General features: G+C 45.8%; 3 protein-coding genes across 3 annotated transcripts in view; all 3 read left to right on the top strand.

The window, feature by feature from the left end:
- The window catches only part of LOC112251955 (tyrosine-protein kinase RYK), a gene marked incomplete at its 5' end in the record, with an annotated part of 60,763 nt that extends 57,553 nt beyond the window's left edge, over nucleotides 1–3,210 (top strand). The window contains one exon of the mRNA XM_042323678.1: nucleotides 1,237–3,210. Coding sequence (XP_042179612.1) covers nucleotides 1,237–1,348 — 112 coding nt within the window. The remainder of the gene's footprint in view (nucleotides 1–1,236) is intronic.
- Nucleotides 3,211–6,914: 3,704 nt separating this feature from the next.
- LOC112241350 (solute carrier organic anion transporter family member 2A1-like) overlaps nucleotides 6,915–14,342 on the top strand; it is an 83,229-nt gene continuing 75,801 nt past the window's right edge. The window contains exon 1 of the mRNA XM_042322857.1: nucleotides 6,915–7,145. Coding sequence (XP_042178791.1) covers nucleotides 7,089–7,145 — 57 coding nt within the window. The 5' untranslated portion in view covers nucleotides 6,915–7,088. The remainder of the gene's footprint in view (nucleotides 7,146–14,342) is intronic.
- Nucleotides 9,226–9,972, top strand: LOC121846651. The gene has a single exon (XM_042322858.1). It carries the CDS (start codon nucleotides 9,226–9,228, stop codon nucleotides 9,970–9,972), a length of 747 nt encoding a protein of 248 aa, XP_042178792.1.

The following is a 14,342-nucleotide window of genomic DNA, read 5'->3' as shown; positions in this document are numbered from 1 at the left end:
AGAATAGACCAGCAGAGGGATGCAGGTATGATGGTATGGTAACCTGTGGTACTGCACCAATGATGGTATGGTAACCTGTGGTACTGCCCCAATGATGGTATGGTAACCTGTGGTACTGTTTCCACCAATGATGGATGAATAACCTGTGGGATGCACCAATGATGGTATGGTAACCTGTGGTACTGCCCCAATGATGGTATGGTAACCTGTGGTACTGCACCAATGATGGTATGGTAACCTGTGGTACTGCCCCAATGATGGTATGGTAACCTGTGGTACTGCCCCAATGATGGTATGGTAACCTGTGGTACTGCACCAATGATGGTATGGTAACCTGTGGTACTGCACCAATGAGGGTATGGTGTATTGTGTTGGTACTGCACCAATGATGGTATGGTAACCTGTGGTGCTGCACCAATGATGGTATGGTAACCTGTGGTACTGCCCCAATGATGGTATGGTAACCTGTGGTACTGCACCAATGATGGTATGGTAACCTGTGGTACTGCCCCAATGATGGTATGGTAACCTGTGGTACTGCACCAATGATGGTATGGTAACCTGTGGTACTGCACCAATGATGGTATGGTAACCTGTGGTAGTGCACCAATGATGGTATGGTAACCTGTGGTACTGCACCAATGATGGTATGGTACCCTGTGGTACTGGCCCAATGATGGTATGGTAACCTGTGGTACTGCAACAATGATGGTATGGTAACCTGTGGTACTGCAACAATGATGGTATGGTAACCTGTGGTACTGCACCAATGATGGTATGGTAACCTGTGGTACTGCACCAATGATAGTATGGTAACCTCTGGTACTGCACCAATGATGGTATGGTAACCTGTGGTACTGCCCCAATGATGGTATGGTAACCTGTGGTACTGCCCCAATGATGGTATGGTAACCTGTGGTACTGCACCAATGATGGTATGGTAACCTGTCGTACTGCACCAATGATGGTATGGTAACCTGTCGTACTGCACCAATGATGGTATGGTAGTGAGAGTCCTTGGGACTGTGAGCCTTAAATTCCCAAATATTGTTACGTGATCAGCAGATTTTGAAAACATTGTTTGTACGTGTTGTGCTATTTAGATCACATTTTCAAGTCCTTCTGGGTTTTGATTCAACATAAACTGTGCGATGAGCTGGTCTAAATGGCTTGTGTGAGTGCCCTTGCTGACCTAGCTAGTTCTCTGTTTTTCTCTCTCTCTCGTTCTCTCTGTAGGTTTGCGGTGATGGCGTGTTGCTGGGCCCTTGATCCAGAGGAGAGGCCTAAGTTCCAGCAGCTGGTCCAGTGTCTGACGGAGTTCCATGCAGCATTGGGGGCATACGTGTAAAATCTAGCCCCAGGCTTCTGTACGGACCAGGCCCGAAGGACCAGCAGGCCCAGGAATTACTGAACAGCACTAATCACCATGAGGAATAAATTTACAAACCTTGTGCCTTATTAAAAAGAAAGAACAGACTTTCATCATCATGACAATGCTTTGTAAAGTATAGATTTTTTTTTTTTGTATGTAGTTGAATCACATTTCCGTTGTGTCGTCGAAGTGGAAGTAATTGGTATTTCTGAGATTTGTGGAGGCTTCAAGCTGTTCTCTCAGCCAAGTACCAAGGATTCTCTTTCTGAGGTTGTCATATTTCCCAGCATGCATCACAAGAATAGACCTATACCCTCACTATGAAAGAAAACCCCACAAGGACGTCACTGCACACATCACTCTTTTGGTAAAAAATGTGCCAACAAGTCGTCGCCGCCATTTTCCTAACGACTACGCTCTGAGGACCCGTTTTTAAAAACACACCATGCTAATATGTTTTTTTTTTTGTTGTGTTTTAGAGAATTAGAGATGTTCATTTGTGGTTGTAGATCTGTTTTCAGTGAGAGGATGACAAGACACCAGATTAAGCTTTAATGTACAGTACAGTGGTAGGGTACCAAAGTGGACGGAGGGTTTGCTTCTCAAATTGTACCCTAGTCCCCTACATTAGCCTCCACATAGACCTCTGGTCTAATGTGGTGCACTATATAGGGAATAGGGTGCCATTTTGGGACTTGGATAGAGCTTTGTCTGTGTACTATAGAGATGCTTGTTTCTTTCTGTCATGGCGTGGTAAACTCAAGGTAGGTACGGAAGGCTTTCTCGGGGGATCGACGCGGTCAGTCGACAAGGCCTAAGCAGATCTAATCTGCTGGACATCTTGTGGATAATGACTTGTCTCGTCTGTTCCTGATCTCCACTTGAAGGACCCTACTGAACATTTGTACTACACACATTAGTTTCCCTCTTCCTTGGGAGACATGCCAATGGAACGGCTGGCGTAGCTGACGACACTGATCGCCTCAACATCTGTTCAAGTCAGTCGACCAGCCTGGGTGCCTGCTACAGGCCTGCGGCGGTACACTGCATACCGCTAGTGGATTTCAGAGATGCTTAATGGATGGTGTTATCTACCATCGTTCTCCTTTTGGATGTTCATTATCACAACCGTCAATTCCAATCTCACAAATATCTGAGGAAGGAATATCTAACAAGGTTTTCATCATCATCATTATTATTCTTCCTTGTTTTTGACTTTGACGGTTCTGTCAGAACAAACCCCAGGTTGCCCAAACACACGCTGTTTTGAGAATGAGAAAATATGAATTTATACTAGAACACTATTAATCACTGTGAAAATCAGAATAACTGCCAATCTGGCAACTACATTGCCAAACCCTGGCAACATTATGGCCAAGCTCTGGTCCAAGGTGTGACGTGTTGCTTGTTCATGCTGAGCCCTTTGACCAGAGCAATATCACACCAACCCTGGCAACATTATGGCCAAGCTCTGGTCCAAGGCGTGACGTGTTGCTTGTTCATGCTGAGCCCTTTGACCAGAGCAATATCACACCAACCCTGGCAACATTATGGCCAAGCTCTGGTCCAAGGCGTGACGTGTTGCTTGTTCATGCTGAGCCCTTTGACCAGAACAGTATCACACCAACCCTGGCAACATTATGGCCAAGCTCTGGTCCAAGGCGTGACGTGTTGCTTGTTCATGCTGAGCCCTTTGACCAGAACAGTATCACACCAACCTGGCAACATCATGGCCAAGCTCTGGTCCAAGGCGTGACATGTTGCTTGTTCATGCTGAGCCCTTTGACCAGAGCAATATCACACCAACCCTGCCAACATTATGGCCAAGCTCTGGTCCACGGTGTGACGTGTTGCTTGTTCATGCTGAGCCCTTTGACCAGAACAGTATCACACCAACCCTGGCAACACCAACCTGGCAACACGTGTTGCTTGTTCATGCTGAGCCCTTTGACCAGAACTCACACCAACCTGGCAACATCATGTCCAAGCTCTGGTCCAAGGCGTGACGTGTTGCTTGTTCATGCTGAGCCCTTTGACCAGAGCAATATCACACCAACCTGGCAACATTATGGCCAAGCTCTGGTCCAAGGTGTGACATGTTGCTTGTTCATGCTGAGCCCTTTGACCAGAACAGTATCACACCAACCTGGCAACATCATGGCCTAATCTTATTTTCACATCTAAAATCTGTCTGATTTGTCTTCAAGATCACTGCATGTTAAATTAAAGGGTGTTTATTCTGTCAGCTGAAATTCAAATTAAACGGGACCCTTGAAAATAAACAGGCTTTTCATTTTTCTTATTCATGTGGTCTGTTTTGATGTGTAGTTTGACTCATTTTATTTCAAAGACTGGTTCATCTTCACTTTTATAGCGCACTACTTTGGGCCCATAGAGCTCTGGTCCGAAGTAGTTCACTATAAGGGCCCGATTCAGACTTAGGACGTCGATGCCTTACCTACGCAGTTCTCAGTTGTTGATATTCAGACTTACCTTACGGAGGTGTGTAAATGGGCTTTGCGGGGCCCTGGTTCCCTTGCGCGATGAATAGATTTTATTCAACTGTTGAAAACTCTCCCACTAGCTGGCCAACTGTCAGCGCCGTAGTGTCATTTTGTACATGGCTGCAGAAACCTATAGGGGTCGACACATTTTCAACCCAAGTTGTAAAGGCACGGCGTTTCATAGACTTCACTGCGGGAAAGTTTGATATGCTTTAGTTTTCTGCTATAAGACTTGGTTTCACATTTGTGTCCAGAGTTTTACAAGGTAAAATAGATCTAAAACAAGTGTCATTTATATTCACAATTCCCTTTTCCAAACGGATGACTCCTTTAGTTAGCTGTTATCAATATCTCTTATCGAGTAGTAAATTACAGTGCGTGGAGAGGGGTGTTATTTCTAATCAGTTCAAAAATAAGTTTATCAACATGTGAAGATCCCAGAAATGTTCCATTTGCTCAAAAAAAAAACATATTTCTCTCATGGTGTGCACATATTTGTTTACGGTTACATTTTTAGTCATTTAGCAAGACGCTCTTATCCAGAACAGCTTACAGTAGTGAGTACATACATTTGAATTTGTACTAGTCACTCGTGGGAATCGAACCCACAACCCTGGTGTTGGAATCTGCCATTCCCTAGCAACTGAGCCACGTTTACATCCCTGTTAATGAGAATTTCTCCTTTACCTAGATAATCCATCCACCTGACAGGTGTGGCCTATCAAGAAGCTGATTAAACAGCATGATCAATACATAGGTGCACCTTGTGCCGGGGATAATAAAAAGGCCACTCTTAAAATGTGCAGTTGTCGTCATGCCACACAAACGTCTCAAGTTATGAGGGAGCGTGCAATTGTTATGCTGACTTCAGTAATGTCCAACAGAGCTGTTGCCAGAAAAAATAATAATGTTCATTAAGTTTTACTGGAGTTTAGAGACGTAACATAAGATTTATAAAGGCTGAAATGTTTCTATCATGTTATGAAACACAATACCTGCAGGCTATAAGTAAAGTATGGCGTACTGAACAGTTACAATAACTGAAATTGCACCCTATTCCCTATGGGTCCTGGTCAAAAATAGTGCACTACATAGGGTATAAATAGCCATTTGGAACACAAGCCCAGTATGGATTGACAACAGACAATGACACATCTTTCCTCTAGCAAGGGAGGAGACCAATGACATTAGAGGAAACCATCAGACCAACTGCTTCAAATTTGCAGTTGTTTAACTATTTTGATCAACATATTTTCTTTACTGTATTTATACATTACTGTATTTATACATTACTGTATTTGTACATTACTGTATTTGTACGTATTTGTACGTTACTGTATTTGTACGTACATTACTGTATTTATGCATTACTCTATTTGTACGTACATTACTGTATTTATACGTTACTGTATTTATACATACGTTACTGTATTTATACGTACATTACTGTATTTATACGTGGGAAATCATTTTTCAGCAGGAAAAGTGCTAAAATGTCTTTAAGGACAAAATATCTTTAGTTTCAAATGATAATGTGATGTATGTGAACATGGTGTACCTTTCTTCTAATGGAAGGGCCAGAATGTCCTATGTACTGCAACAGACCAGCGTGTCCTATGTACTGCAACAGACCAGCATGTCCTATGTACTGCAACAGACCAGCGTGTCCTATGTACTGCAACAGACCAGCGTGTCCTATGTACTGCAACAGACCAGTGTGTCCTATGTACTGCAACAGACCAGAATGTCCGATGTCTTTGTGAGTAAAGGGGTAATCTCCCAAGTCCAACTGGTGACGAACATAATGTCACCGGTTTCCTGTTTGAAGTCTTTATCAATTGGGACGTTGTAGAAGAGCCTTGCAGTAATCTCATGCCCACTCTCCTCAATCCATCAATCAATCACATTTTTAAAAACAGCAGTTGTCACAGATACCCAACTCAAAACATCAAAGAGCCAGCAATGCAGAGGCAGAAACTCCCCCATATCTCTCTCTCTCGCTCTCTCGCTCTCTCGCTCGCTCGCTCGATGAAGCTGCCAAGACCCTAAGACGATTCATGACACTCCAAGTGCCTAAACTTATGTCATGGAAAGAGCAGGTGTTCCCAATGTTTTGTATACTCGGTGTAACAGCAGTAACACAAGCTCAATCAAGGCCCAAAGTAACGCCTCATTTGATGTGAATATTTTGTAACCTGCCAGAGTACATCGATAAACTAGAAATCTTTTATGTTGCTGTTGATTTATTGTAGTGTGTGCTCCCTGCCCTTTTCTTCCTGCCTTCACCGTGGTAACGGTTCCCACTGTGTGTTCCAGCTAAGCCTTTCATTGGCTTAATGACCACACATTTTTGTTTTTCAAACAGTGATTTGTAAGGCTTTGTGTGTGATTTATCAGAAGAACACCGATTACCATTGGGAACCACCTGTTGAATGTTTGTCTAGGGAGAGAGGGAAGGGTGTGTGTGTGTGTGTGTGTGTGGGTCTGTCTCACTTTCAAAGGGATTTTGGGGGCGGTATGGTTGACCAATAACTTAGCTAATTGGTCATTCTCATTGATGACACGAAGGTCAACATGTAACAGATTGGTGGTAATGTATGTCTCTCCTAGACCCAGACTTTTCACCTTTGCATCATATCCATAAAGTTATGTTTTAATTATGTCTATAAAAAAAACTGTTTGAAATGCTGAACTGCTAAAGAAACTTTTGTTGGATGGTCAATTTTAAAACGTTTTAAACTGAACTTTTTTTTATTGAAAAATAAATGTAGATACAGTAATGCAATTTAAACATTGACTACATTTGTGTAGAACTATACCCTGTTTATTAGATGTTTGTTTAAACAATTACATAATTTGTTTCTTACGGTTGAGTAAAAACAATCATTGCGCAGCGTGCGTAAAAACAGGTCATGTGTGCCGAATACGGTCTTTCATCATTGCGTTCAAAACAATGCGCGCGTGGAGTTGTGGGCTGAACCCGGCCTCGTTACATCACTGTGAGCCATAAAAGCACATTTGAGACTCACCAGAGTAGAACTGTGGGACAAAGAGAGAGAGAGAGAGAGAGAGAGAGAGAGAGAGAGAGAGAGATATATTACCCCCTCTGACTCCAACACCGAGAGACTCACTCATTTCCCCCACTCTCAACAGCTGAGTTCAACGCGACTGGACTCTCTCTCTCCTCTGGATACCTTTACTCTTCATAGAAAATGGAGATTTATGTCAAGGATATGAAGAAACCAAGATCAGTGTTCAGCAATATAAAGGTATGTTTTTATTCATGTATTAGGGATATTTATGCTGTAGTGTGATTAGGATGTAAATTACTTTGTGTTGTTGTTGATTTGAAGAGAGAAATGGTACCTCAGCAAACATATCCAAAAATGTCACTTAAGAGATTTTCCAAGTTCGCACCTCTGATTTGAATTAGAATGGGAACTTTATAAAATCTTTTTAATAAGCAACTTTCTGAAACCTTTTTAATAAGCAACTTTCTGAAATCTTTTAATAGCAATTTTCGGTCCATGCTGTCACACTCAGGTACCGATGTTGAGCCAGGAAGTATTTACAATTAACTTCCTTAGTGTGGTGTTTTTTTGTGTGTTTTTCTTTTACCATAGAAATTATATAATTAAGCAATAAGGCACCTCTGGGATTTGTGGGATATGGCCGAGGTACTATGGCTAATGGTTGTTCATAACCCTCCCGTGGCCCTGTGGGTCAGAGTGACCCAGGCCATGAGTTTCGAGGGTTCCCCTGCTGTGCCATGGTCCTGGGGGTCAGCGTGACCCATCTGCCAGCACACGTGTGCGTTATTGTGTGTATCTTGTGCGGTGGCTCCCCCCACTGCGCCGTGGTCAGCATGACCCAGGCCCTGAGTTTCGAGGGTTCCCCCTCTGTGCCGTGGTCCTTTGGGTCAGCGTGACCCAGGCCCTGAGTTTCGAGGGTTCCCCCTCTGTGCCGTGGTCCTTTGGGTCAGCGTGACCCAGGCCCTGAGTTTCGAGGGTTCCCCCTCTGCGCCGTTGTCCTGGGGTTCAGCGTGACCCAGGCCCTGAGTTTCGAGGGTTCCCCCTCTGTGCCGTGGTCCTGGGGGTCAGCGTGACCCAGGCCCTGAGTTTCGAGGGTTCCCCCTCTGCGCCGTGGTCCTGGGGGTCAGAGTGACCCATCCGCTCAGCCAGCCAGCCGCCCAGCCAGCACTAGCAAGGCGTGTGTTATTGTGTGTAGAGTGTGAATTGGGGACTCCCCCGCTGTGCTTGGGGTCAGAGTGACCCATCCAGGGCTACACACGTCCAGACATGCCCCGCTGTGTGTGTGTGTGCAAAAGGACTGCCCAGTGGTGCACGGGTGAACTCCACACACGGCTACACACGCAACAGGGGCGTGACAGGGGCCTTGTCGATTCACGTCGTCTCCCGCGTAAGCTGGCCGTAGAGAGGATACTAATAATGTCAGCGGCACACAGTCATCGTTACCCCCCCCGTGCCGCGTGCTCAGTGAACCCGAGGCCGTCCGTTTCACCACAGCGCAATTCCTAGAACAGATCTTCTCCTGCGTCGACCAAGAAGACTAATCCGATTCTGAGGAGGAAGAGGTTTCGGAAGAGGAAGACGCAGAGGAACGCAACCCCGAGCGCGAGGCGTCTTCGTGCTCTTCAGAGGAAGACCCGGAGGAAGCCCACGAGGACGAACGCGAGGACCAGAAGGCCTCGGCTCGAGCCCAAAGGGAGACGCTGCTGTCGAAAAACGGCAAAATCAAATGGTTCCCAGTGGCCTACGGCCACCGCAGGGCCCAGGCGATCCGCCACGCAACCCAGGCCCGCGGCATCACGTCTGCCTTCCACCTGTTTGTCACACCGGCGATAGAAAGGATAATTGTGGAAATGACGAACCTGCACGGGGCCAGAAAATACGGCGACGGCTGGCGACCTGCGTGCCTACGGACCTGCCTGCCTACGTAGGGCTGCTGATCCTAGCGGGCGTCTACAGGTCCCGAGGCGAGGCCGCGGCCAGCCTGTGGGAAGCTGAGAACGGCAGGACCGTGTTCCGAGCCACCATGCCGCTCAAGGTCTTTCACAGGTACTCGAGGCTGCTGCGATTCGACGACCGCCAGTCGAGACCCGCCAGACTCGCCGCGGACAAACTCGCAGCCATACGAGAGGTCTGGGACCTACGCAACTGCCGGCCCTCTACAACCCGGGGTCCGAGGTGATGAGCAACTGGTCCCATTCAGAGGTACTGTGTGTGTGTGTGTGTGTGTGTGTGTGTGTGTGTGTGAGTGTGTGTGGTGTGCACGCGTGTAGAGAGAGCTGTGTATAACGTAGCACTCATTGGCCCCAACGAGCCGATAATGACGCCAATCTCTTCTCCCCTTGCCAAAGACCGCTGTCCTTTCTGTCAGTACATCCCCAGCAAGCCGGCGAAATATGGCATCAAGTCATGGGTGGTCTGCGACGCAAAGTCCAGCTACGTTTGGAAGATGCAAGTGTACACGGGCAAGGCGGCCGGCGGAGGCCCCAAGAAGAACCAGGGGATGCGCGTCGTCCTCGATCTGAAAAAGGGACTGAGCGGTCGCAACGTCACGTGTGACAATTTCTTCACCTCTTACGAACTGGGACAGCGGCTCCTCGAGAGGGACCTCACCGTGGTGGGCACCGTGAGAAAGAACAAGGCCAAGCTCCCGCCGGCGCTGCTCGAGTCAAAGGGCAGACAGGTCCTGTCCTCCAGGTTTGCCTTCACGCCCACCTCTACTCCTAGTGTCCTACCTGGCAAAGAAAAACCAGAACGTGCTGCTTCTGAGCACGCTGCACACAGAGGCCCGAGTCAGCGATCGCCGCGACAGGAAGCCGGCCCTCGTCCTAGACTACAACTGCAACAAGGGCGGCGTGGACAACCTGGACAAGGTGGTCGGCACGTACAGCTGCAGACGGATGACTGCCCGCTGGCCCCTGGTCGTCTTCCACAACATCCTCGACGTGTCCTCCTACAAAGCCTTTTGTCATATGGCATGAGATCAAGCCTGACTGGATGCCTCGCAAGCGGAACAAGCGCAGGGTGTTCCTGGAGCAGCTGGGAAAGGCGCTCGTCAAGCCGCTGATCCAAAGAAGGCAGTATCTCACACCGAAGCGGCTTCAGCGCTCGTCAAAGTCCTACAGGGTGCTACGGCGGCTCCTGATCAACAACCCGAGGAGCCCGCCGCTGCCCCGGCCGCTGCCCCGCGCACTGCCCCGGCCACCGGGGCAAGTAAGAGGAAGAGGCGTCAGCTCTGCCCACCCAAGAAGGACTCCAAGACACACACGGTGTAAGAAATACATCTGCAAAGGCTGTTCACACACATACTGTCACACTTGCGCCCATTGGGCCTTTAGCCAAGACGGGACAGGGTGACCCGGAGGACGCGGGGTCTTAGACACAATATGAGGACGACGGGAGGGTTAAGCACGATGCAGCGCGGAGTGCCTGGATATAGCCCATAGCTGTGGTATATTGGTCATAAACCACCGATCCCAGAGGTGCTTTATCGCTATTATGAACTGGTTACCAAAGTAATTAGAACAGTAAATAGTCATTTTTAATCATACCCGTGGTATACGGTCTGATATACCACAGCTTTCAGCCAATCAGGGCTCAAACCACCCGGTATAATTATAATGGTATTTGATGTGTATTCTTGCTTAATCATGTGATATGCGATTATCCTTGAAGTAGAAGCCAAGTTTGTGTGTCAACCATTTACACTGATGATGGCTTGAGTCCAATGTTTTTTTAATTAGAATTTTTTTAAATTACATACATTTTGGCCTCAAGCCACAGTGGTGGAAAAAGTACCCAATTGTCATACTTGAGTAAAAGTCTGAAAGTATTTGGTTTTAAATATACATAAGTATAGTGGTGTAAAGTACTTAATTAAAAATACTTTAAAGTACTACTTAAGTGTAAAGTACTTAATTCAAAGTCATTTAAAGTACTACTTAAGTCGTTTTTGGGGTATCTGTACTTTACTATTTATATTTTCTGACTACTTTTACTTCACTACATTACAAAATAAAATTAATCCCCACATTTTCCCTGACACCCAAAAGTACTAGTTAAAATTTGAATTCCTAGCAGGACAGGAAAATGGTCCAATTCACACACTTATCAAGAGAATGTCCCTGGTCATCCCTATTGCCTCTGATCTGAAGGACTCACCAAACAGCAATGCTTCCTTTTGTAAATGATGTCTGAGTGTTGGTAGTGTTCCCCTGGCTATCTGTAAATGATGTCTGAGTGTTGGAGTGTACCCCTGGCTATCTGTAAATGATGTCTGAGAGTTGGTAGTGTTCCCCTGGCTATCTGTAAATGATGTCTGAGAGTTGGTAGTGTTCCCCTGGCTAGCTGTAAATTATGTCTGAGTGTTAGAGTGTTCCCCTGGCTAGCTGTAAATTATGTTGGAGTGTTGGTAGTGTACCCCTGGCTATCTGTAAATGATGTCTGAGTGTTGGTAGTGTACCCCTGGCTATCTGTAAATGATGTCTGAGAGTTGGAGTGTTCCCCTGGCTAGCTGTAAATGATGTCTGAGAGTTGGTAATGTACCCCTGGCTATCTGTAAATGATGTCTGAGTGTTGGAGTGTTCCCTGGCTATCTGTTAATTATGTCTGAGTGTTGGTAATGTACCCTGGCTATCTGTAAATGATGTCTGAGTGTTGGAGTGTTCCCCTGGCTATCTGTTAATTATGTCTGAGTGTTGGTAATGTACCCCTGGCTATCTGTAAATGATGTCTGAGTGTTGGAGTGTTCCCTGGCTATCTGTAAATGATGTCTGAGTGTTGGTAGTGTTCCCTGGCTAGCTGTAAATGATGTCTGAGAGTTGGTAATCTACCCCTGGCTATCTGTAAATGATGTCTGAGAGTTGGTAATGTACCCCTGGCTATCTGTAAATGATGTCTGAGTGTTGGTAGTGTTCCCCTGGCTATCTGTAAATGATGTCTGAGAGTTGGAGTGTTCCCCTGGCTATCTGTAAATGATGTCTGAGAGTTGGAGTGTTCCCCTGGCTATCTGTAAATGATGTCTGAGTGTTGGTAGTGTTCCCCTGGCTAGCTGTAAATGATGTCTGAGAGTTGGTAATCTACCCCTGGCTATCTGTAAATGATGTCTGAGTGTTGGTAGTGTTCCCCTGGCTATCTGTAAATGATGTCTGAGTGTTGGTAGTGTTCCCCTGGCTATCTGTAAATGATGTCTGAGTGTTGGTAGTGTTCCCCTGGCTATCTGTAAATGATGTCTGAGTGTTGGTAGTGTTCCCTGGCTATCTGTAAATGATGTCTGAGTGTTGGTAGTGTTCCCCTGGACATCTGTAAATGATGTCTGAGTGTTGGTAGTGTTCCCTGGACATCTGTAAATGATGTCTGAGTGTTGGTAGTGTTCCCCTGGACATCTGTAAATGATGTCTGAGTGTTGGTAGTGTTCCCCTGGACATCTGTAAATGATGTCTGAGTGTTGGTAGTGTTCCCTGGCTATCTGTAAATGATGTCTGAGTGTTGGTAGTGTTCCCCTGGCTATCTGTAAATTATGTCTGAGTGTTGGTAGTGTTACCCCTGGACATCTGTAAATTATGTTGGAGTGTTCCCCTGGCTATCTGTAAATGATGTCTGAGTGTTGGTAGTGTTCCCCTGGCTATCTGTAAATTATGTCTGAGTGTTGGTAGTGTTCCCCTGGCTATCTGTAAATGATGTCTGAGTGTTGGAGTGTTCCCCTGGCTATCTGTAAATGATGTCTGAGTGTTGGTAGTGTTCCCCTGGCTATCTGTAAATGATGTCTGAGTGTTGGAGTGTTCCCCTGGCTATCTGTAAATTATGTCTGAGTGTTGGAGTGTTCCCCTGGCTATCTGTAAATGATGTCTGAGTGTTGGTAGTGTTCCCCTGGCTATCTGTAAATGATGTCTGAGTGTTGGAGTGTTCCCTGGCTATCTGTAAATGATGTCTGAGTGTTGGTAGTGTTCCCCTGGCTATCTGTAAATGATGTCTGAGTGTTGGAGTGTTCCCTGGCTATCTGTAAATGATGTCTGAGTGTTGGTAGTGTTCCCCTGGCTATCTGTAAATGATGTCTGAGTGTTGGAGTGTTCCCTGGCTATCTGTAAATGATGTCTGAGTGTTGGAGTGTTCCCCTGGCTATCTGTAAATGATGTCTGAGTGTTGGAGTGTTCCCCTGGCTATCTGTAAATGATGTCTGAGTGTTGGTAGTGTTCCCCTGGCTATCTGTAAATGATGTCTGAGTGTTGGTAGTGTTCCCCTGGCTATCTGTAAATTATGTCTGAGTGTTGGTAGTGTTCCCCTGGCTATCTGTAAATGATGTCTGAGTGTTGGAGTGTTCCCCTGGCTATCTGTAAATGATGTCTGAGTGTTGGTAGTGTTCCCCTGGCTATCTGTAAATGATGTCTGAGTGTTGGAGTGTTCCCCTGGCTATCTGTAAATGATGTCTGAGTGTTGGTAGTGTTCCCCTGGACATCTGTAAATTATGTTGGAGTGTTGGTAGTGTTCCCCTGGCTATCTGTAAATGATGTCTGAGTGTTGGTAGTGTTCCCCTGGCTATCTGTAAATGATGTCTGAGTGTTGGAGTGTTCCCCTGGCTATCTGTAAATGATGTCTGAGTGTTGGAGTGTTCCCCTGGCTATCTGTAAATGATGTCTGAGTGTTGGTAGTGTTCCCCTGGACATCTGTAAATTATGTTGGAGTGTTGGTAGTGTTCCCCTGGCTATATGTAAATTATGTCTGAGTGTTGGTAGTGTTCCCCTGGCTATATGTAAATTATGTCTGAGTGTTGGTAGTGTTCCCCTGGCTATATGTAAATTATGTCTGAGTGTTGGTAGTGTTCCCCTGGCTATATGTAAATTATGTCTGAGTGTTGGTAGTGTTCCCCTGGCTATATGTAAATTATGTCTGAGTGTTGGTAGTGTTCCCCTGGCTATCTGTAAATTATGTCTGAGTGTTGGTAATGTACCCCTGGCTATCTGTAAATGATGTCTGAGTGTTGGTAGTGTTCCCCTGGCTATCTGTTAATTATGTCTGAGTGTTGGTAATGTACCCCTGGCTATCTGTAAATGATGTCTGAGTGTTGGAGTGTTCCCCTGGCTATCTGTTAATTATGTCTGAGTGTTGGTAGTGTTCCCCTGGCTAGCTGTAAATGATGTTGGAGTGTACCCCTGGCTATCTGTTAATTATGTCTGAGTGTTGGAGTGTTCCCCTGGCTGTCAGTGTTGTTGATTAAAAAAAATGAAATGGTGCCGTCTGGTGTGATTTATATCCGGAATTTGATGTATAGCATTTACTTTTACTGAAGTATGACATTTGAGTACTTTTTCCACCTCTGTACTTTTAAGTACATTTAAATCAGATACTTTTTAGACATTTACTCAAGTAGTATTTTACTGGGTTACTTTTACTTGTGCCATTTTATATTAAGGTATCTTTACTTTTACTCAAGTATGACAA

This window comes from Oncorhynchus tshawytscha, linkage group LG06, assembly GCF_018296145.1.
Source record: "Oncorhynchus tshawytscha isolate Ot180627B linkage group LG06, Otsh_v2.0, whole genome shotgun sequence".
NCBI lineage: Eukaryota > Metazoa > Chordata > Actinopteri > Salmoniformes > Salmonidae > Oncorhynchus > Oncorhynchus tshawytscha.
Note: the sequence above shows the minus strand (reverse complement) of the source record. Positions and strands in the feature narration are given on the sequence as shown.